Source organism: Enhydra lutris, unplaced genomic scaffold, assembly GCF_002288905.1.
Source record: "Enhydra lutris kenyoni isolate GAN:26980312 unplaced genomic scaffold, ASM228890v2 scaffoldscaffold9, whole genome shotgun sequence".
In the NCBI taxonomy this organism is placed as follows: domain Eukaryota; kingdom Metazoa; phylum Chordata; class Mammalia; order Carnivora; family Mustelidae; genus Enhydra; species Enhydra lutris.
The window spans coordinates 10239700-10261784 of NW_019154093.1; the positions used below are offsets into that span (position 1 = coordinate 10239700).

At 56.6% G+C, this 22085-nt stretch overlaps 1 protein-coding gene and 1 pseudogene across 1 annotated transcript in view; both read left to right on the forward strand.

Moving 5' to 3' along the window:
• The first annotated feature begins 1804 nt into the window (after positions 1–1804).
• The window catches only part of LOC111143072 (bone morphogenetic protein 8a), a 34319-nt gene continuing 14038 nt past the window's right edge, over positions 1805–22085 (forward strand). The window contains exons 1-3 of the mRNA XM_022496526.1: positions 1805–2393; positions 15343–15532; positions 15941–16089. Of these exons, the coding sequence (XP_022352234.1) occupies positions 2060–2393; positions 15343–15532; positions 15941–16089 (673 nt within the window). The 5' untranslated portion in view covers positions 1805–2059. The remainder of the gene's footprint in view (positions 2394–15342; positions 15533–15940; positions 16090–22085) is intronic.
• LOC111143606 lies at positions 18295–19727 on the forward strand (annotated as a pseudogene).

Below are 22085 nucleotides of genomic sequence, written 5' to 3' on the forward strand. Positions count from 1 at the left end.
CAGACTAAGCATGGGCTTAAGGCACCAACAAATGATTGTTTGCTTAATTTATGTACAGTAGGCTCCATACCCAATGTGGGGCTTGAACTCACAACTTGAGATCAAGAGTCCCACACTCTACGGAATGAGCTGGTCAGGCATCCCAGTTTTGATATTTTTTAAAAGTCTGAAGAGATCAAGGGAAATTCTTATTTTGGTGGACTTTATTTATTTTGAAGTTTAATATTGAATCCACACTGGGGCCCCAGAACCATCTATTGTCCAGGGCCCTCATCTTGTCTCCCTGCAAGGCCCTTTGGGTCCATCCTTTGCCAGCCTCTCAGCCTCAGCCTCACCCAGGCCATATGCCCCTCAGTCTATCCAGGTTCCACTGAACACCTCACCTGCCCAAGCCCAGCTCCACAGTTGTGTGACACGGCAAGTCCCTTAACTATTGCGTGGGTCCGTTTCCTCCTCTGTTAAAAGACGTGGTTGAAATGGCGTCTACCCTCTATGTGAGAGCATTAAAGCAATAATGCAGAGCACACATGGCACACGGTAAGAGTGGGGTGGTGCCTGCATTATGCTCCCTGGCGTCGCACACCAGCAGTTTCCTCTGCCCATTGACTTTTCCTGTATCCCAGGCCCATTCCTTCTAGCCTTCAGAGCTCAGTCTAGGTGTCACTTCCTCCCAGATCAGCACCTTAGCCATAAATGAATAAATGCAGCGAGAGAGCATCCAGGAAGAGCAGAGTGTGCAGGAGGGGACTAAGTCAATGGAGGGGGTTCCATGTAGCGCCTTCTCTTGCAAGCCCTTGGGGGCCCTAACAGTTAAGATGCGCAAAGGGAGCTTCCTGGACGCTCCGGAAGGGCCCCAGAGCTCCCTGGCTCAGCTGGAGAAGGGTGTGCATCTCCCTTGCGCAGCACGGGGGCCGCAGGGCGCAGAGCAAGAGCCAGAGGTGACGATGTGGTTACGGTATTATCGGGGAGCGTGGGGAGCCCGCCTGGGACGGGGGCCAGGAGCTCGCGAGAGCCAGGTGGGTAGGCGCTGGGGAGCAAGAGACCGAGCAGTAGTCAGGGAAGGAGAACCCGCCAACAACGCGCGCAAGGGAACAGCCGGAGAGGCTCAGGGTGGCCAGCGAGGAACTGCGGAGGTGGCGGCTGGCAGAGGAACGCGTCCCACTCTCCCGCCGCGACTGGCACGAGCGGGGTCGCTCTACTTCTAGACCCCACTGAGGTCTTTCAGGCGAGGCTGCCGAGTCACTGCGCTGGCAGGACGGAGACTCCGAATCCCCGCCGGGGCGAGAGCGCTGGAGGACACATCGCGCGGGAGCGCAGGTCCCGGATTTCCCCGGACCGGCCGTTACCCTGGGAACCCCAGGCCAAGGCCCTGAGCTCGCCCGACAGCGCCCCCAGCGGCTGGGAGAGGAGGCCAGCACGGCCGCGAAGCCCCGACGGCTGGACAGGAGACCCCTCACCGGACCCGTCCAGCACCAACGACTGCTCACATCTCGGGGTCGCCAGCACCCGGGACACCAACCGAGATCCACAGCCCCACCCCCCGAGTGGGCTGCGCGGCTTTGGCCCCGCCCCGCCCCGCCCCGCGCCGCCATTGGGCGGGGCCGGAGGGGGCGGGGCCCGACGGCGGCGCGCGGGCCCTACAGGCGGCGGAGGCGGGGCGCGTGGCACGGACGGCCGGTCCCACTGAAGAGGTGCCGGTGGGTCAGCACCGCCCTCAGCGCCGACGGGAGCTCGCCCGTCGCCCCTGCCTCGGAAGCGGCTTCGGCAGCAGCCGACTGACGACACAGCGGCCACAGACAGATTGGTCGCCAGTCCCCCGGCCCCGGAGGAGCGCCTACCGCGAGGCGGCGGAGGCCTGGTCGACGCCGCAGGGAGCCCAGCAGGTGCGGCGCGGGAGGCGGTCTGAGGTTGCGCCGCGGCCGCCGGCGACCCCGACCCGAGGCTCCGACCCCGAGCCTCGCCTGCCGCTCGCCGTCGGGGCGGCCCCGGCCCCTTCTCGGCCGCGGAGCGGAGGCGCACCCGCTGAGCGCGCACCCGCTGAGCGCCAGTCCGGCCGGCCATGGCCGCGCGCCCCGGGCCGCTGTGGCTCGTGGGTCTGGCGCTGTGCGCGCTGAGCGGTGGTGGCCCCGGCCCGCGCCCCCCCGCCGGCTGCCCGGCCCGCCGCCTGGGCCCGCGCGAGCGCCGCGACATGCAGCGCGAGATCCTGGCGGTGCTGGGGCTGCCCGGGCGGCCCCGGTCCCGCGCGCCACCCGCCGCCGCCCGGCTGCCCGCGTCGGCGCCGCTCTTCATGCTGGACCTGTACCACGCCATGGCCGACGACGACGACGAGGACGGCGGCCCCCCGGAGTGGCCCCCGGGCCGCGCCGACCTGGTCATGAGCTTCGTCAACATGGGTGAGTGCGGCCGCCGGCTGGGCGTCTGGGGCCCAGACGACCGTGCGGCCTCCGCGTGGACGCGCGTGTGCGGACGTGGCCGGGGACACCTCGCGGGCGGCAGGGGCGAGTACACCGCCTTGGCCAGTGCGCGCCCCTGCTGCGAACAGGTGCCCCCTGGACGTGGCCACGCCCCCAAGGAGGGGTGAGAAGTGCGGAGCTCAGGGCCAAGTGCAAGGCGGGTGGGGGCTTCGTGGGTTAGCGGACCAGAACGGGCAGAGGTGCGAATGTGAGTCCCAGAGATATGCGCGTTCGTCCCGCTCCCAAACACACCCAAGGGTAGGAATCATCTCCTGTCGGGTGGACCGGACAGTGCCAGGAAAACAGTCTGGTCCCGGGGAGACAGATGAGTAAACAGGCTGGGATGCTGTCACAGTGATAAGGGCAGTACTGGAGAGAAGGACAAAGTTCAGTGTGGAAAGCCCCGGTCACATCATCAAAGTGACCGGAGCTGAGAACCCAGATGTCCTGAGTGCACAGCTGCCTGTTCCCTGGCCAGAGCCCCAGCTCCTGCAGGTGAGGGTGTGGCTGCCAGGGCAGCAGGTGGGAAGGAGTAGACTCTGAGCTCAGTGGGGCAATCAGTGGTCTTGTCACCCTGACTAGCACCTAGGACATGGCTGGCATGCAGTGTGTGTCCAGGCCGGTGGAAGGACCCAGTAGGCCCCTTGGACCCTCCTCATCCTTCCACACAAAGCCCAGCCTTTCCTTTCTACAGTAATTTTTCTCCAAGTCGTGGACCCATTTGTGGTTAGAGTACTCAAAGATGTCTCCCCATTACTAAATCTCTTTAATCTGCAGTCGTGAATGTCCCCTATCTGCTTTGCCTCCTGTCTGTGGCCAGTGAGGACCAGGGTTCTGGGCTGGAGCAGACACCAGACTGGATGTGGGATTGAAGGACTGCAGCTCAGGCTGAGGTGGAGACAGAACCCTTGCCAAGACCACCAGCATCCCTTCACGTACAGCATCATGCTTAGCCCTCCCCACAACCCCGGGAACAGACATGATATTCTTCCCCATCTCCCAGATGAGGACAGTGAGGCTCAGAGAGGCAATGTCATGCCCAGGACAGCACAGCCTCTCTGTGGCCCAGTCAGGACAGGCCCCGGTTGTTTGGCCCTACATCGGGTCCTCAAGGAGATGATATTTCTACTGTCAGGAAGGCAGGCTTTCAAGGTGGAGAGAGCTTCCAGAGGGGTTTAGGCAGAGAAACCCAGGGGATGGAGCAGCAGCAGCAGGTTTTGTGGGGTTTTCAGCCGTTTGCTTCCTCTATAAGGGCAGGCAGAATGGACAGCCAAGGAGACCTCTGTCCACCACACCCAGAGCTGGTGGGTGGGCTGAGGTGGGGAGTGAGCAGCAGGAAGTGGCTGTTAACCTCTGCTGAGAGCCTGGTGCCAGGCATAGGACTGAGTCAATGGGTTCTGAATGCCACCTTCTTGGTTAAGGGCAGGGTGGGGGACTCAGGACGAAAGAGACCATGTGTGGAACTGAAACTAGAGCCCTTTCCTCAGGACAGGCTGACCTGGGGCCAGAACCAAGAAGGGTTGTGGATACAGTCATCCCGAGAATGTCCCTAAGGGCAACATCCATTAGAGTGAGTCTCTGCCCAGCCAGTGTCCTGCTTCCCCAGCATCCCCTGGGTGAAGGCGTGCACAGCCTTGGTGGGAGCTCTTACTGCGAATCAAGCAGTACCCTTAGCTCAGACAAACCTGATTTCTCTCCTGCCTCCACTGTGTGACCTCAGGCAAGCCCCTTGCCCTCTTGGAGCCACAGATCCCTTCTTGTAAAATGGGGCTCACTGAGATCAATGCATCGTCAGGGGTATTGTGGGATGGGTTGATAGATGGGAGGAGCAGAAAATCAGCCCTCTAGTAGGTGCACCTGGACTGGTCCCTGCTGCCCGAGCTCCTTGCCAGCTGCTGCCCAGCCTTGGTTGGGTGTGTTGGGAATGTCCCACACTTCTTATGTGCAACCCAGAAACAGATTTTAAAAGGCAACCAAAAGGTGCCTGTACCTATTTTTAGAATAAAAACGAGCACCTGAAGAGCCTTTGTTGCACCCATCTAGCAACATGTAAGCTGTTTTACCAGCCCCCTTTGCATGGGCTCAGAGAGGTTAAATGGCCAGCCCAGGGCCACACAGCTCATCCATGGCATCATCCAGGGCCTGTGGATTCCTGATGCCAGCTTCTTCCCACGCTGTCTGTGTGTGTTTCATTAAGATCTAAGGCCTCTGATGCTGTGGGATTAACAAGCAGATCTTTGTTTGGTGGAAGACCAGTCTGTGGGCGGGCCCAGCCAGCTGTCAGAGGGCCTCTTTATTCTGATGTACTAATTGTACTAGTAGAACTCTTGCAGTGTGAGTGATTTAACTGGTAATTACCTAGGCTGTGGGGGTGGGAGGGTTAGACACCTAGCAGGAGTCTTTGCTTCTTAGGAGGCCCAGGCCCCAGGCCCTTGAACCGCCACAGAGCCTGATGGCAGAGTCATGGCGGTATCCACGCCCACACCTGGGCACCTGTACCTGCACCTCCAGCTCCACCTCTCCTACTGGCCTCATCTGCTCCTGAGAAGCCAGACCCGGTGCCTGGTAGGCCCCTGACCATCCACAGCAGCCTGTGGGACCAGAGGCCTTGGGCCTGTCACAGGCCTCCGGCCCACAGGCTGGGCATCTGTACCCAAGCAGATGCTTTAGGACGCCCATGTCATGGCTGACAGCGTCTCTGGAGGGAGGCCAGGGCTGTGGTCAGAGCTGGGACCCCTGCCTGGCCTCTCCGTCTCAGACTGTACACTCTTGGCTCCCCCTGGTCAGGACTTGCTGATGGGGGCTGATGCCCATGTGGAGCAGATGGGGTCTGTCCCGAGTGTCTCCTGTGCTCAGGGAGAGGAGTGCCCTGAGCTGGGAGGCAACATTCACATTCTTACACTGCCTGCACCCACCACTGATTCCTTCCTGTCCCGAGTCACCTCCCTTCCCTCTGCTTTCTCGTCCAGTCCACAGCGATGGTGTCAGGAAGCGAGGGGCCTCCCAGCCCTGACCCCGTGGCCCTGTGCTGGAGACAGCTCCTCACCGCACCACCCCATCCCCTGGGCTGTGTGGGTCTGACCTGCTGTACCTTAGGCACCTGGGGCCAGCCCTGCAGCTGGTGAGGGAGGAATGAGGAGGGAAGGACCGACTCTGTGTGCTCTTTCTGGTCCTTCTCCACCTTGAGTCAGAGCAAAAGATGCCCAGTTCTAGGTCGAGAAACTGAGGCACAGATAGCCCTGCAGGCAGAGGTCTAGCCAGAAATGCATGGAGCCGTCTTCACTGTTGTCCCAGCCCTTCTCTGAGCAAACTTACTCCCGTGCCTTGGGCAGCCGAGGACGTAGGTGTTGACCTGAGGTGTTCGATTTGGGGGCAGCAGGGCTGAGTGGAAATGAGGAATCTGGTCCACATCCTCCTCAGCCCTGTGACCTTGAAGGGGCAATGCTTGGTCTTCATGACCCCAGGGTCACTTTCTTTGGTTCTTTACTAGGGAATTCTTTCATTTTTCATGAATTCACTCAACAAATAGTCATGTGATATCTGCTGTGTGCCAGGCACAGTTCTGGTTACTGGGATGTGACAGTGAGCCTAACCAAGTCCAGCCCTCATGGAACCAGCCTTCGGAGGGGGGGATGCAAATAATAAATGCATAAGCCACAGAGATGGTTGTCAAGTGGTGTAGACAGTGACACCCCCCCCCCAAATCTGGAAACCAGGAGCCGAGGGACAGGGGAGGGCAGACGGGACCTGGATGGGGGCTTCTGACCGTGGACTCAGAATCTGCATCTCAGTTCCACCACCTGCTGTGAGTGTGGTGTGGGTCTTCTAGTCCACCTCCAGGAGCCTCAGTTTCTTCCTCTGTAAAATGGAGGCACTCAGGGTACCCACCCACTGGAGCTGTTCCGGGAGCATGTGAGATGATGCCTGGTGAGGACCTCACGCCCAGAACGTCCAGGTCTGTACCTTCATTTTCATCACAATCACAGTCACTTCTATGTTTTGGAAAAGAGGAGAGTGAAACTCAGAGAAGTTAGGTGATTTTCCCAAGGCCACCCAGCAGGTCCACTCCCTGTCTCCTCTGCTCTTCTCCTGTATAGAAGCCGCCTCTCCACCCCCGTGGGGTCCTGGCCCATAAGTGCATTACGTGTGGCGGAATTGGACTGTCTGGAATGTAGGTTGTAAAGAGAATCCTATTTAAAGTGTTTTTATTTGTTGGGGGTTACAAAAGTAAGACATGAGACATGCTCAATACACACCATTCAGACCACACAGAAACAGGTGACACAGGTGCTCCTGGGGATCCTTTTCCCACCAGCCCATGGGCAACTACTTTCTGACTTTTATCACAATGCATTCATGTCCCCCAACTTTGAGCTTTCTATGCCTGGAATCATACAGTGTGTGCTTTTATGTCTACTGTTTCACTCAACATAATTTTTTTGACATTCGTGCTTGTTATTGTTGTATTTGCAGTTCTTTTTTTTTTTTTTAAGTAATCTCCACATCCAGTGTGGGGCTCGAACTCATAACCCTGACATCAAATCAAGAGTCAGATGCTCTTCTGACTGAACCAGCCAGGCACCCACATGGTTCTTCTTTAAGAATTGAATTGTACTGCATTCCTCAAGTATATGCATTTATCCAGTTTTATTAATGGATAGTTGGGTCATTTCTTGTTTGGGGTAAGGAATACAGGTGCTGTGAACATGCACATGTGGCTGGGGCTATTGTAAACCTGCATTTTAATCCTGACTCTGCCACTTGGGAGCTGGGAGATGATACACAGGTGCTTTTTAAAGTCTTGGAACCTCATTTCCTCACCTTTAAGGCCTCACTCCCAGGGTTGTGTGGAACTAGGCGAAATGTGCAGTAATGCTGGCTAGATGCTTGTTACATGGCAGGAACTTACTGAGTAATGTTAGTAACTCTAATATGTTACCCTCTGCTTGTGCCTCTGCTCATTTTGAACCCTCTGCATACAGTATCCTCACCTCCAGTTCTACTTTAAAAAGGGTAGGCCCAGGGCGCCAGGGTGGCTCAGTCAGTTAAGTGTCTGCCTTAAGCTCAGGTCATGATCTCAGGGTCCTCGGATTGAGCTCCGCATCAGGCTCCTGGTTCAGTGGGAAGCCTGTTTCTCCCTCTCCCTCTGCCACTACCTCTCACTTGTGTTCTCTCTCTGTCTCAAATAAATAAGATCTTTAAAAAAGAGGGGGGGTATGGGCAGAAGTTTCCATAAGTCTGTCTCCACCCCAACTACTCCTAAAGAGACAGGCTTCTTCTATCCTTGAAGTTCCATCCCCCATCCTATGTATTTTTCTTAGGATCTGAGTCACTTTCTGCCAGCCTCATTCAGAGCCATGCCTTGCCCCTTTCTCCTGCTCCCTAAGAAACCGTGAACAACCTGAGAACAGGGGCCAGATCTGACTCTCCATGACATCCCCCCTCCCACTGTGCACCCCAGCTCCTGTGTGGCAGGTGCATGGGGCAGACTGGCAAGATGAAGGGAGGAAGAACACAGCAGGAGGCAGGGACTGAGAGCAGGGGCAGGAGCCTGGGCCTGGTCAGCTGGGGCAGAGCAGGGCCTGCCCTCCCTGTCCTTGTGGAGGCTGACCATGGGTGCAACATTCTCCCTAGACACTTCCCGGGATCTCCAGTCCTCCCAGGGCCCTGCCTGGAGGAAGGTGGCTTCAGCAGACATTCTCAGGGGACTGGGGTGCTCCCTTTGACAGCAGAACCTCATTGACAGGTGACCCTCCCATCCTAATTTCGCCACCTACAGGGAATCTGGTACCACGCATCTCACATCGTCTTTTAAGTCTGAAAGAATGGGCCCCAGCACTAGGGCCCAGGACAGGGAGGTACACCCACTCCACCTCCTCATGGGAACCCATTCCCCACGGGAAAAAGGGATGTGTCGCTGTGACCACATCTTTCTGGAAAACTCCCACAGTTCAGTTCTTTCCCCGGAATTGCACTGGGGAATCGTATCCTTGCTCAGTCTCCTTAGATCTATTTTAGGCCTTGACTGACTTGATGTGGTGGAGTGTGCGGGTGTCCCCTTTTAATTTGGGGTCTAAAGCTGTCTGAGGTCTGGACCGGCAATCATGAGTGCAGAGCCATTTATGGAAGCAGCTCTTGAAAAAAGTCGGTAATGAAAACTGACTAAAAATACCTTAGAAATGAAGCCTCCTTGGCCTCCTCTGGGCAGTACTGAGATTTCTGGGTGGGAGGGAGAAGCCCTTCAGACGCAGAACTGGTAGGTGATCAGTGCTGCAGCTCCTCCCTGGGCCCACACCAGGCACAGAGACCCGGGTCTTGCTTTACGTCTAAAGGGGGCGCCTCAGCCTTGTCACTAGCAGGACTAGCCTGACGGGACCAGTGTCTCTGCCTCTGGGACCCTCGGGAGCCTGCCCTCTACCTCAGCAGCCTAGCCGTGGGAGGGGGGCTAGTCCCGCAGCAAAGTGAAAATGTGAGCGGCTTCCGATGGAGACTCACTGTGCTGTAGAAGCCATTCCCAGACCAACAGCTGCCCCACTGTCCTGCGGAGCTCGGGAATAACCTGCAGACACATGCCCTCTCTGGGCCCCCGGAACAAAGGGAGCTCAATGACAGTCCACTGAGAGCCTCCCGTTTCCACCCCATATGGTACGGTCCTGCCCTTAATTGCTCACCATCCAGAGGGACACACGAACCAGAGATGGGGACCCCTGGGACGGGGGAAAGAGAGAGGCCAGCAGGCTGATCTGTGTGAGGTCAGAGGAGGACAAGGGGCCTTGAAAGCTGGACCGAGAGGAAAAGCATCTTTTGGACAGGGCAGAATGGGGGTGACTTAGGAGAGGGCGCTTTGGGGAGGGCCTTCAGGGGAGGGAAGAGGTATCTGTAGCCAGAAGTCCCAGGAGGCCATGAGCTCGGGGGGTTGGTGGGGCAGAACCAGAGCTTGGGCTCCTCCTGGGGACCCTGTGGGGCTGGGGAAGGGTTTGAGGACAGACAGGTCAGGCGATTCTATTTTCTTAACAGCCACTCTGAGCTAAAGGAAGAGGGTGTCTTTTAAAGTCTTACTTTTTGGTGAGAAACAAGACAGATTTAAATCATCCAAATACCCTTAAATTTTGTCCGAGTCACAAAAATATCCAAAGCCATTGTTGGTGTTGGGCTGTTGGATTCAGGTTGTGGCAACTGGAGATCTAGCCCGTGAGTGGTGGGTGCAGGTCCTCAGAGGCAGAAAGACAGAACGTAGTTGGCGGCCATGCAGTCAAGGACATCTCTGGCACAGAGCATCCTTACCCATAAGCAAATGTGGAAAGCAGAGGTCATTTTATCAGACGCTGGAGGGAGGAGAAGGCCAGGAGTCCTATGATTGTTTAATTGCCTGGAGCCGCAGTAATGGAGTTAAGAAAGCAAACTCTGCCTCCTTATGTGGAGCTTTTTAGGAAATAAGGTACCTGTGGAAACAGTAGTGGCACTGTCTATCCCTGATGGTGGGCTCGTGCCCTGCCATGCCCAGTGTCTTGATGGAGGTGGCTGTCAAGAGCCTCTGTGGGCTCCTAAAAACCATCCGTGGTTTCCAGCCTACCTCACAGGGTCCTGGACTATCGTAACATCAACAACTGTTGAGTTTTATCAGATTCTTCCCAGGTCACAGAGCCTCTTTGAATCATTGGACAGCACCTTAATCAAAGAATCAATTAATATTACTAGGGATAATGCTGCCATGTTGTCCAAGTTGATGTGCATGGTTTTCTCCAAAATCCATAACTTCAGTCTAATGGAAAAACATCAGATAAACTGACACTGAGGGGCATTTGAAAAGTGTCCGTGTCCAGGGGCACCTGGGTGGCTCAGTCGTTAAACATCCGACTCTTGATCTCACCTCAGGTCTTATCTCAGAGTTGTGAGTTCAAGCTCCATGTTGGGCGTGGAGACTACTTAAAAAAATTAAAAATTAAATAAACGAAAGTGTTAATGTCATGAAAGAAAAGGAAAGACTTAGCAGTTGTTACAGACCAGAGGAGACCCAGGAGACCTAACAGTTAAATGCAGTGTGAGGCCCTGGATGGAAGTCGGGAACATTGAAGAGATAAATAGTGGAAAACATGGCAAAATTCTAGAAAAGACTGTAGTTAATAGACTTGTACCAATATCACTTTTGTGGTTTTGATAATTAGGCTGTGGTTTAATTACACATGGTGTTATCGTTAGGGGAAGCTGGGTAAAGAGTATGAGGAAGTCTCTGTACTATTCTAGCAAAGACTTTTCTCTAAATCTAAATCACTTGAAATTATCTCAAAATAAAGCTAAAAGCATAAAGTGACTCCCACACACCCTTCCTGCATTATCCCCAGTCCCATCCCTCCCTTGACATCCTTTATAGCCACTCACGTAAAATCACCTTGTTTGCTACTTCCCCACGCACTGCAGATTCCTTCGGGGTAGAGGAGGGCCCCTCTGTGTCCCCAGCTCTGGTTTCCCCAGTGCCTCCATAGTGACCTGCATACAGTAAGTACTGCTTTCAAATGTGTAGGAGCAAATGAATTAATTCTCCTGGATGTCACCAGGAAAAATGACTGGGGAAGATTGAGGGTTTATAGAAAGCATCCTGAGCATGTATAGCCAGGAGTCTTTTCCCATATGCTCAAAGATGAAGTTATGGGACTGCCTCCCCCAACCCCCCCCCCACCAATTAGGAATCCTCACCCCAGATGTTGCAGATGGAGGAAATAATTGACTACCCAGAAATCTTGCCCCAGGCATCAGTGGTTCCCCCAGAGCCACTCCAGGGAGAGGATTCCTGACAGGACATAGCTCTGATGGCCAGGATCCAGAACATAGGCCAGGAGGGGAGCACCCACTCCTCCTTCAGCCTAGCCAGATCTGCCAGGGACTGGGAAATGAACTTCCCAAACCTATAAGCAGTAGCAAAAAAAAAAAAAAAAAAAAAAAAAAATTCCTGGGAAAACCCAAGAAGTCACATTGTGCAGACCTTGGCCTTTCCCATAAATTCCCTCTGCAGACCATCAACATTGGCAGGGGGTGGGAGGCAGCAACAGGCCACTTCCAGCTGGATTTTTATGCCGTCCTTTCAACATCAGATGGTGAAGGTCCAGCCTGATGTAGTGGAGCAGCCCAGATGGGAGTCTGGATCCCTGGGTTCCATCTCTGTGTGTGTATAAAAGTGGAAGGAGACTGTGTGTGGTGACCTCTGTCCTTAGAGCTCTGATGTTCTGGACTGTTCAGCACTTTCATAAAGGGTTAGTTTCTATTTTGTGCCTGAGCCAGAACAGCCTCAGTGGTGGTTCTGAGGGGCTGCCTTTCTGAGCCTGGGCATCTTTGGGAGATTCCAGACCTTGGGGAAGTGGAGGCTCGGCATGAAGGTGGGAAAGAAGGAAATGCTCCTGGGTGATATGTTAGAAGCATTTGCTGGACCAGAACCAAGTACCTACTCTAGTAGCAAACATAGCCTTTTGCAGTTTCAATGGACCCTGTATCAAATGGTCATTTTGCAAATGTGGATACGAGGCCCAGAGGATCAGATGCCTTGACAAAGGTCAGGCAAATAAAAAGGAAACCACCCAAATGCCTTTCAGTTGAATTAATATTTTTTTAAAAGATTTTATTTATTTATCTGACAGATGGAGATCACAAGCAGGCAGAGAGGCAGGCAGAGAGAGAGGGAAGCAGGCTTCCTGCCGAGCAGAGAGCCCCATGTGGGGCTTGATCCCAGGACCCTGGGATCATGACCCAAGCCAAAGGCAGAGGCTTTAGCCCACTGAGCCACCCAGGCGCCCCTAATATATTTTTATGTTACATAACCTTTCATTCCATACTCTTATTTAGAAAAAGAAAATTGAAAGTCTCCTTCTCCTTCCCCTGGGCTCCTGAGATTCACACATGAAGGTTCTACTGGTGCTGGCAGGAGGTTATCACTTTGATAGAGGGATGAAGTGAGGAAATTGGAGGCCTGCACTCCTCCTCGACTCCTGTTCCTATGGAATGGCCATCAGTCCTACCTACCTGATAATGCCTGCCCCTCCCAAAGCCCTTTTAGGCCCCTCTGTGGAAAGACTCCTAGTATCTCCAGTTCACAGATGAGAAGATTGAGGCCGGGGAAAATATCTGGTCACTGATAGGCTCAGGTCTGGGATCAGAAGCCTGAGCTACAGGCCAGAGCACCTATACTTCTCAGTGCTGTGTTAGTGGCAAAAGCAGGGGCAGGTGGCCCAGGAGCTACTGTAGGGGCAAATCCAGATCCTAACAGCTGCTATTCCTCAACACCAGCTTTTGAGAAATACTATTTCTGGGGCGCCTGGGTGGCTCAGTTGGCTAAGTCAGTTAAGACTCTTGACTTCAGCTCAGGTCATGATCTCGGGGTTGAGAGATCCAGCATGGAGCCTGCATGCAACTCCCACTCCCTCTGCCCCTTCACCTCCTAAAAGAAAAGAAAAGAAAACTTTTCTAATACACAGAAGCAACTGCTGGAAAGCTATACTTCTACAGGTTCCAGCATAGAGAGAGGGGCCACTCCCCTTTGGCCAATTATAGTCATGTCTAGTATAATGCTCTATCCCAGGAAGTTTTAACAGTTTCTGATGAAAAGCATCACTTTCCTCACAACTTCCTGGCTTCTGGTGCTTGCCTGGAACAGCCAGGGGGGCAGTTTCCTGTGCTGAGCTACTGGGTGGTTCATGGACTTCACAAACACACAGGGTGGAAGCTTGGAACCGGGTTCAGTTCAGGTGCACAAGGCTCCCCTGACCCTACACATATGGACCCCCAAGTCAGCAAGGGAGGGAGGCCCCAGAGCGTGGTCCCCCAATGGAGCTGGCAGGTTTGTGGGTTGTCCCCTTGGCCCCAAGACCCGACAGGAAATCAGCCGCAGGCCTGCGGACCGAGATCGCCTGTGGCCCCACCCGTGCGCCAGCCCCACGGTCTTGGGAGCAGATATGTGTTCACGGATCCAGGTTCGAGGCTCTGCAAGGAGTCCAGTGAAGGGCGGCATGGAGCCCCCTTACTTCCTGCTCTGGGCCATACCCTGTCACAGCCAGCAGCCTCGACCTGGGGCGTCCTGCACATCCAGGATTCTTATATGGCCACGGAGCAGAGGTGGTCTGTGCGGCCCCTGAATCCACAGAAATTGTCCCCAAAGCTGTGCATGTGGGAGTGTCCGTAGGGAGGAGAGGACATGTGTGGCAGTATTCGTGGCCCACATCCCCGGATGTGGGACCAGAGCCCTGCAGTCCTCGCTCTCCGCGTGTGTGGGAGCACATGGGTCCTTCCCAGGGTCACCGCCCCCGAAGCAGCCTGGCTCCTGGCTGCGCATGTGCCGCGTGTTCGCCAACCTGGCGGAGCCTGGCCGTTGTCTTTCTTCGCCACTGTGGTCTCGGGTGGAAGAGCCCACCTTGTCCCGTCACCGTGTGTGTCCACCGGCCCCGCCCAGCCCAGCTGTTGGCCTGTCCCTCGCTGGACCCGGTCCCTACCGCAAGGACAGGAAGCGTTCCCCACATCCACCTCCGCCCCAGCCTGGTGACTTGTGGTCACAGACACCAGAAGCCAGAGAGAGAGTTTTTAAAAAGACTCACAGACGTGTCATTAGAATCTGTGTTGGGTTTGGGGGAAGGTGCTGGGTGGCTCCCGCCCCTGCTTTCCGGAAACACAGATTTGTGGCGTCTGACAGTGACAGGAGGCTAAAGTGGGATGGTACTAAATATACTGTCCTGGGCGCTTCCGGGCAGCGGGGGGTGTGGGATTGACTCGCCACCCCAGCCTCCGGCCCAGACAGACCAGCCCCGCCTCGGCTCCCCTCCAGCCTGTGCATCCCCTTCCCCTCCGCGCCTGTCTTCCACCCCCGCTTCAAACCACCTCGCCCCCCTGCTGCCCAGAACCCTAAACCCCGCTGGCCAGATGCACAGCCGGTGCTCCCAGGCCGGGATTCCAGCCCTCCAGAGTCAGACCACAGCGAGACTCAGGGCCGGTCCCCCACAGCGCTGGCCTGTGGACACCCCCACCCTGCACACCTGTGCCTCCAAGGTCCCCTCTGCCTACAAGGGCTTCCCTGCCACCTTCTCCACCCCACAGGACTCCGTCCCATCCTTCAGGGCCAGTTCAGGTGGCACCTCTCCTGGGAAGCCTGCTCAGGTCCCACCCATCATGGGACCGTCCAGCTTCCCCAGGACCTGACCAGGTGTCACCAGGTGCTGTCACTCCTACTTTGCTTCTTCTTTCCAGGTCTCCCTCTGACCCTCCTTCTTCCCTCACCTTGTCACCAAACAGGAACTGCCATCCTTTGTCCTTTGCTGATTGTGGCTGTTGTTTTCCCTGCCTGTGCTATCTATTCCTCAGCCCTAGGCCTTTCTTCAGGCTGGGCCCTTCCTCTGCAGTGTCCTCCCTTGACATTGGGGCACATCCACTCTCAGCCCTTGAGGCCCAGCTCCAGGGTCAGCTGCAAACACTCCCTCTCCCCGAGGCTTCCATGCATACACATCGGCAGATTCTGCACATCCCCGGCCTCAAAAATGCACTCAGTTCTGTCCCGGTCCACTCTGTGACCTGTTTCTGCCTTGGGTCTGATGTCAGTCTTCCCAGAGGAGGGACCTGCCCTCAGATTCATCCGTGGGTCCCAGAGCCAGCAGGGGATGGGTGGGGCAGGCTGGGTTGGGGTTTGGGGGCCAGAAATGGAGGCAGCTCTTGCTGGCACCACGGTGTGCTGGCCCCTGTGCCAGACACCTCAGCGCATGGCCCGCCATGCCCTCTCAGCACCAGGAGGCAGAGCTTGGGAGCAAGTCCCCTTGCAGAGGAGGGAGCCGTCCCCACCCAGGCTGCCCGGGGCCCCATCTCCCCCAGCCCCAGCTCTGTCCAGAGCACAAGTGACCGACTGCCCCACTCTGTCTCACAGTGGAGCGTGACCGCACCCTGGGCTACCAGGAGCCCCACTGGAAGGAGTTCCGCTTCGACCTGACCCAGATCCCAGAGGGCGAGGCGGTCACCGCCGCCGAGTTCCGGATTTACAAGCTGGCCAGCGCCCACCTGCTCAACAGGACCCTGCACGTCAGCGTGTTCCAGGTGGTCAGGGAGCAGTCCAACAGGTGCCTACCCTCATGCCACCTCCTGCCGAAGCCTCGCCGAGGAGGGGACACTTCCCAGAGGACAGAAGGGGAGCTCCCTGGGGAGTACACCCTCAGAGGCAGAAGGATATTTGGCCAAGGCCTCGTGTCACTGTGGGGAGAGGCCCAGCATAGGTCCTGCTTCACATCCCTGCCATGCTCTCCCGGCTGTGGGACCATGGGCAGGTCACTGAGCTCCCGAGCCTCGGTTTCCACGCCCCTGCTGGGCCCAGTAGCATTTTGTGCTGTACATACAGTGAGAGAAGACACACGGGGCGCCCACCCTGAGCCAGGCGGGATAGGTGCCCCACGCATGGCCCCCCAGGTGGGCACTGGAAACGCAAAGGCAGCTGTGCCGGCCCTCAGCTAATTGTTTTTTCATGTCCACAGGGAGTCTGACTTGTTGTTTTTGGATCTTCAGACGCTCCGAGCTGGGGACGAGGGCTGGCTGGTGCTGGACGTGACAGCAGCCAGTGACCGCTGGTTGTTGAGCCGGAACAAGGACCTGGCGCTCCGCCTCTATGTGGAAACGGATGGCGGTAAGGCTCAGGGTTGGGCAGCAGACCTTCTCCTGGGGGCTCTTCGAGGCTGTTGGCACAGAGCCAGCTGCGACCACCTCCTTTGGCCCTGGAGGCCTGGCCTCTCTCAGCCCAGCAGCTGGGGTGATAACCCCCTAACCACTTTGGGGGCTCATTGGGGTGCAGAAACCAAGGTTCCCACAGCGGGAGCCCCCTACCATGGTGGTCTCCCTCCTCTCCTTTTGCAGAACCAACATTTCAGTCACTAAGAGAGAGTCCATGTTGTCCCTCCCCAAGAGCAGCCGTGTATGTGGGGCGTGTCCATACTGGGCAGGGCCGAAGCGAGGTAGTTACACCCTCAGACTCGGAGCAGAGAGGCCTGGGTTTGAATCCCAGCTCTTCAGCACTCTAACCCGGTGACCTTGCCAGGGTACTTACCTTCGGGGTCTCAGTGTCCTCCTCTGTAGAATGAGGGTTCACATGTTCATTCATTCTCCAGGCAGCTGGGGGAGAACCTCCTTCATCGCAGGCAGAGGAGTGGGGGAGGGAGAGGCAGAAAGTGGGCACAGGATGGTGGATCTGAGCTACAGCAAGGGGCCGCCATGGCTGGAGCTGGGCGGGCAGGGGCGAGGTGGGAGAGGAGACTGAGAGCTGCAGGGCACATCCTGAGTGTGGGTGAACCCGGGCCCCGTGTCAGAGGGTTGAGGGTGGCTCCCTGTATTTCATAGCAATGGAGGATGATGGGATCTGAGTCAGGTTTTTAGAAAAGAGCCCTCTGAGACAGCCCCTGGAGGAGGGCATCACTTACCCCGGTGCTTAGTGAATTAGGCTTCCCATAAGTACAGTGGGGACAGGGCGAGGAAAATGAGTTCACAGAGGAGAAAGCTGAGGGCACTATCTCAGCGGGCGACCAAGGCTCATACGAGTGTCCTGCATCTGCTGTGTCCCCTTGACATGACAGGATGAGAAGGGCCCTTCATCTCGTGGTCATCCCCCAGAACACAGAACCCCACCTGACCGTGGGAAAAACATCAGACAAACCCAAATTGAAGGACCTGCTACAGATGCCTGACGAGTGCTTCTCAAAACTGTCCCGGTCGTCAAACACAAACAAAGTCTGAGAGATTGTAACAGCCCAGGGAGCCTAAGCAGTTGTAGCAATGGAATGCCGTGTGGGATCCGGGATGGGACCCTGGAGGAGAGAAAGGACACTGGGGAAGACCAGTGAGGTCCGAATACATCGTGTTTAGTTTATCCTCAGACTTAGTGTTGGTCGTTTAGTTGAGACAAGTGCACGGTGCTAATGTCAATGTTGGCATTTCCCGGGGAAACGGGCCTGAGTATCTGGGAACTGTCTGTACTGTCCTTGCGTTTTTTCTGTAAATGTCAGCTGTTGTAAAATAAAAACTTAGTATGTGTGTCCAACAAAGGCCCTGCATCCTATGTCTGCAGGGACCGTAGTCTGGGGGGGGCGGGGACAAGAGCAAAGTCAGAGCAACAGGAGCCACGAGCTGCAGGGGAGAGCGGAGACGTGCTTGTTGGTTGGTAGCAGCAGAAGTGGAGAAGAGAGGATAGAGGAGGAATGATGGAAAACGTGGATTGAGCCAGTGGCCATTTTTAATAGAATCTTTATATTTTCCTGCCTGAGTTAAAGTAGTAGACGGGCAGGCTTGAGGGAGCAAACCAGGAGGCCTTTTTCGGCAGTGATGTTATTGAGAGCCCTGGTTGACGTCCAGATGGAGTGTCAGCTAGGACAGGTGAGAGCTGGGGCACAGGTGGAAAGCGCCCACATCTAAGTGGCTTGAGAGGCCTGGGACCGGAGCAGGTCTCCTGGGCAGAGGTGTGGATGGAGAAGGAAGGGGATGGTCCAGAACCCTGGGGCCTCCCACATGGAGAGGGCTGCCCAGAAGGGGTGATGTGGAGGATCTTTCCTTCCCATGGGGGTTCTGGGGTAGAGAAGGCGGCCTTCTGGCCAACCTGAGGGCTCAGGGTCGGTCTTCCCCTCACAGACACCACCCCGGGACCTCTGCAGGCATGGCTCCCTCCCCATCAGGCGCAGGGTCTTGGATTTAGGTCCCACGGGGTGGGAGGCACGATGCTTCCCAGGACGTCAGGTGTCACCTTGTCCCCGCGTCATCACCCCGTGTGCCCTCCCTGTTCTCTGATGTGGCAGCTGTGGCAGTCAGTCAGTCCCCACCAGGTCTGGAGCCGGAGGCAGAGCACAGGATGGCGGCCCTCCAGCAGTTCTCCAGATTGTACACGGACCCCTTGCAGCTCGGGAAAGACATCTCTGACAGCACCAAGCTCAGAGTCATGGCTTTGGGCTCTGCAGGATTCCAGAGAACCTGATAAAGGCGCTGCTCAAGACACACGTCAAGGAAGTAGCAACGTGGGGGTGGACGACTTTGGGCTGGGCGTTCTCTTGGAGACCAAGCAGGTCCCCCATATCATTGGCTCCGATGCAGGGGAGAATTTGCTGTGCGAGCACCCAGTACCTGTCCCGCTGAGGCTGGAGCTACCTTCCCAGGGCTCCCTGAGGGAGTGCATCCGTAAGGGGGGTGCGGGAGGCGGGGCCCTGTTCTACAGGCCCACAGCCTACAGGACCTTGGTGCAGGAGGGAGGCGCCCCCATCAGGTTCTCGCAGGAGGCCACATGGCCCTCAAGAGCCAGTGCGGAGAGGTGAGGGACTTTCTCAGGGATCTCCGTCTTCTGGAGCTGCCATCTCGGCCACGTTTGCTTTGGTGAAAGGGTGGAAGGCCCACCGCGGAGGAAACGTTATCTTCAGAAGAAGCGCCAGGAGGTCCAGCGTGCCCACGAGCAAAGCTGCAGAAACCTCTGTGGTGGGGGCAGACGAGGCTGTGGGTGTGGGCACGTCTGCCCCCGAAGACGTCCAGGTTCCTAACACTGATGCGACCGTCATCTGGAGGGAAAAATACGAGAAATGAATTGAGCATCTCATGGTGCAGACAGAGGAAGGTGAAAAAGCCAAGTGTGTGGGTGACCCCCGGGCCCGGATCATCACACGAGCAGCTCTTGAACACGAGGATGGCATGTGCGCCACCTGGGGCGTAAGAATCACGCTCCTGCCCAGCAACTACATCAGCCCGGAGGTAACTGTTCATCCTCACCGTGAAAATGGGATCCTGGGCTTGGGTCCGTTTCCATTAAAAGAGGAGGCAGATGCAGATCTCATCACTGTGGGTGAGCAGATGGTCACCATTTCCCCTGGGGGCTGTTTTTTCTCCTGCGAAGACTCGTCTGCAGTAATTCAAGGGGACACCTCCACCTCACTGTGCTGGGAGCCGTGCAGGTTTCCTGTCCGGTCACAGGCTAACCGGGCCACCCCTGGAAAGACGGGGAGCGGCCCGGAGGGAGCCATGGATTTGGTGTCCAGCGCCAAGGCCAGAATGGTGGTCACCATGCAACGCCACACCAAGGACAAGGAGCCCCACGTCTTGGAGAAATGCACCGTGCCACTGACTAGGGCGCTGTGCGGACCGAATCAGCCCCAAGAAGGCCGTATTTGACGTGCACGGGAAGAAAGGCCCCACGTGGATTGAGGTCTGGGATGGCCTAATGGTGGACGATGTCAAAAAGAGCTCGGGCAGCCCTTTGCCCTGTCCCCAAACCTCAGACCCACGCAGCAGGTGGCAGCCTGAGCCGGGAAGGAAGCCCCGGTCACAGAGGGTGGGTTTTAGTGGAAACCAGAGGAGGTCTGGTCACCTCTGTCCATGGCGCTGGCTGTCTGGCGCTCACCGCCAGACAGACGATTCTGCCAAGAGGGATATGGCTTTAATTAAAAACCAAAGAAGAATGGAGCCCTTTGTCTTCTTTGTTCTGTGCTTCCCAGAATGGTCTGGTACCATCGTCGGGCGCTTTGAACGCCGTCCTCACTGTGCTGTTTACATGACATTGTGTGCAGCTCCAATGAGCCCACGGGACGGCTTTCACGGAAGGGCCTCCCCTTGTGAATGAGTCAGGAAATGTGGGGGGATGGTGAGGAAGGCATGACCACCCCCATACCCCCAAGGCCCCACTTTGCCAGCACCGTACGCCCCGTGACCTGGGGGATGCTGTCCGGGTGAGCTTGTCTTCCTGCGGCCCCTCTGACTTTTCCTCTGGAGACTTCCGTCCTCTGGCTAAATTCTGTGTCCCTGTAGCCTCCCCTCTTCCTCCCTGCATGTCCTCCTCCTCGTGGCTAAATAGATGTGTCTGGAAGGACAGCAAGGCTGTCTTGCTGGGCCAGAGCACTGGCAACGCAGTGACAAGGTTCCCCTGTCGATCATCCGTCCCCCCGTGTGCTGTCGAAGGCTGCGGCTTGTGGTAGGAGGGGTTCTAGAAACCTAAGACGGACTTCTGTGTTTTCTCATCCTCAGGCATGGGATTCCTATGTCGCCCAGGACACTCAGACCCTTTCTGCCTGTTGTGGAGCCCTAGACTGGCCTGTTGTCACTACTCCCTTATAACACAAGAGAGGCCGTGGGGTGTTTCCTCCTGAACATAACGGGTTCATACACATGCCTGTGCAGCCATGTGCACGTCCAGATGTGTACGTGTGTGTGAGGTAAAAAACCTGACACAGAGCACGATGCACGTTCTCAGTGTGGCTCTCGTGGGCATACAACCATCAGAGCAGGTGGGCGAGAACTGGAGATTCTAGCTGGTGAAGGAAGGCCTTTCAGGGAGGCCTCCTTGGAGCCTCGCCCCGAAGGAAGGGCCAGTTCCTGGAATGGAGGGATGGGGACACCGCTCCCGAGGGGCAGCCTGGGGGCTGGGGGGTTAGTGGCCAGGGACTGGGTTGGATGTGGCATGGAAGGGCAACAAGTGGATGGATAGTGGGGCACCTTTTGGGGCTTCTGTGGGGGCACCTGATCGGCGCTGGGCGTCAGTTTTCCAGCAGCAGTGTGGACAGGCAGAGCTCCCCAGGAGCAGACAGTGAGACGGGTGAAGATGGTAGGAAGAAGGAGGAGGGTTGAGTTCCTCGTTCTCCCGTGATGAAGTAAGCAGAGGACAAAAGCAGACTGGATCCATAGCTGGGATTCTCCGAGGGTTCAGACAGGCACCCCGGTTGTCCTTCAGCCTGGCACAGGGTCACCTCCCTGACCACAGGCTGAAGTGGGACCGGGTCTGTGGGAAAGAGCCAGATGGCGCCCAGAGCAGGAGGCCCGGGGGAGAGGCGGGAGTGATCTGGGCCTGGCACAGTTTAGGGGGGTGTGAATGAGGCCTTGAGCACCTGCCCGGGACAGGATGGGGCAGGCGAGCTGGCAAGACCTCTGGGCGCTGATGGAGCAGACTGAGAAGTGGGGAGAGGCTGGAGGACTCATGGGTGCCCCCGGCCCAAAGAAGCAGCATGTTCCATCAGGACGAATGCGAAAGGCCACAATGTGGCCCACACTTTCAAGCATGGCTGCACACACCTGTCAAGTGCAAAGGGGCCTGCCAGCACCCTCACAAGGTCAGGTATAGAGGCGGGGACCCTGGGCCCCAGAGGCTCCCACCTCTGCCTTTCTAGAAGGCAGCCTTCCAGTGCCGGGCAGCCTAGGGCATCACCAGCTAGATAGCTCAGGCCTTCCCTGCAGCCCATTTTCTGCCCCCGGGAAACCCCAAGAAGATCCTTGATCAGACGGGCACACAAGGAAAGTGAATAGTGAACACAGCCTCAGACGAGATTGCTCTCCCTGGCTCCTCGGTAGGCAGTTCTCTCCAGGGAACAGGGACAGGACAGCGGCACCCGCAGGGGTGGAGTGCTGCCCAACGCAGGGTCATGGAGTCCCACTCCAGTGCCATGCTGACGACAGTCACCCTCCTGCTCTCATCCACTCTGGGCTCCTCGTGGCCTCTGGCATTGCCCCTCTGCTCAGAAGCCTAGTATGTGTCTCGTGGCTCCATGTCCTTGTGGTTTTGTTGCTTCCTCGTGGCTGACTTGCTGTGACCCAAACTCTTCCAAATGGCTTGTCTCTGGGCTCCTTCCAGGGTCAGCTCCTGCTGCTGATGACCTCCTGTCCAGCAGGATTGTT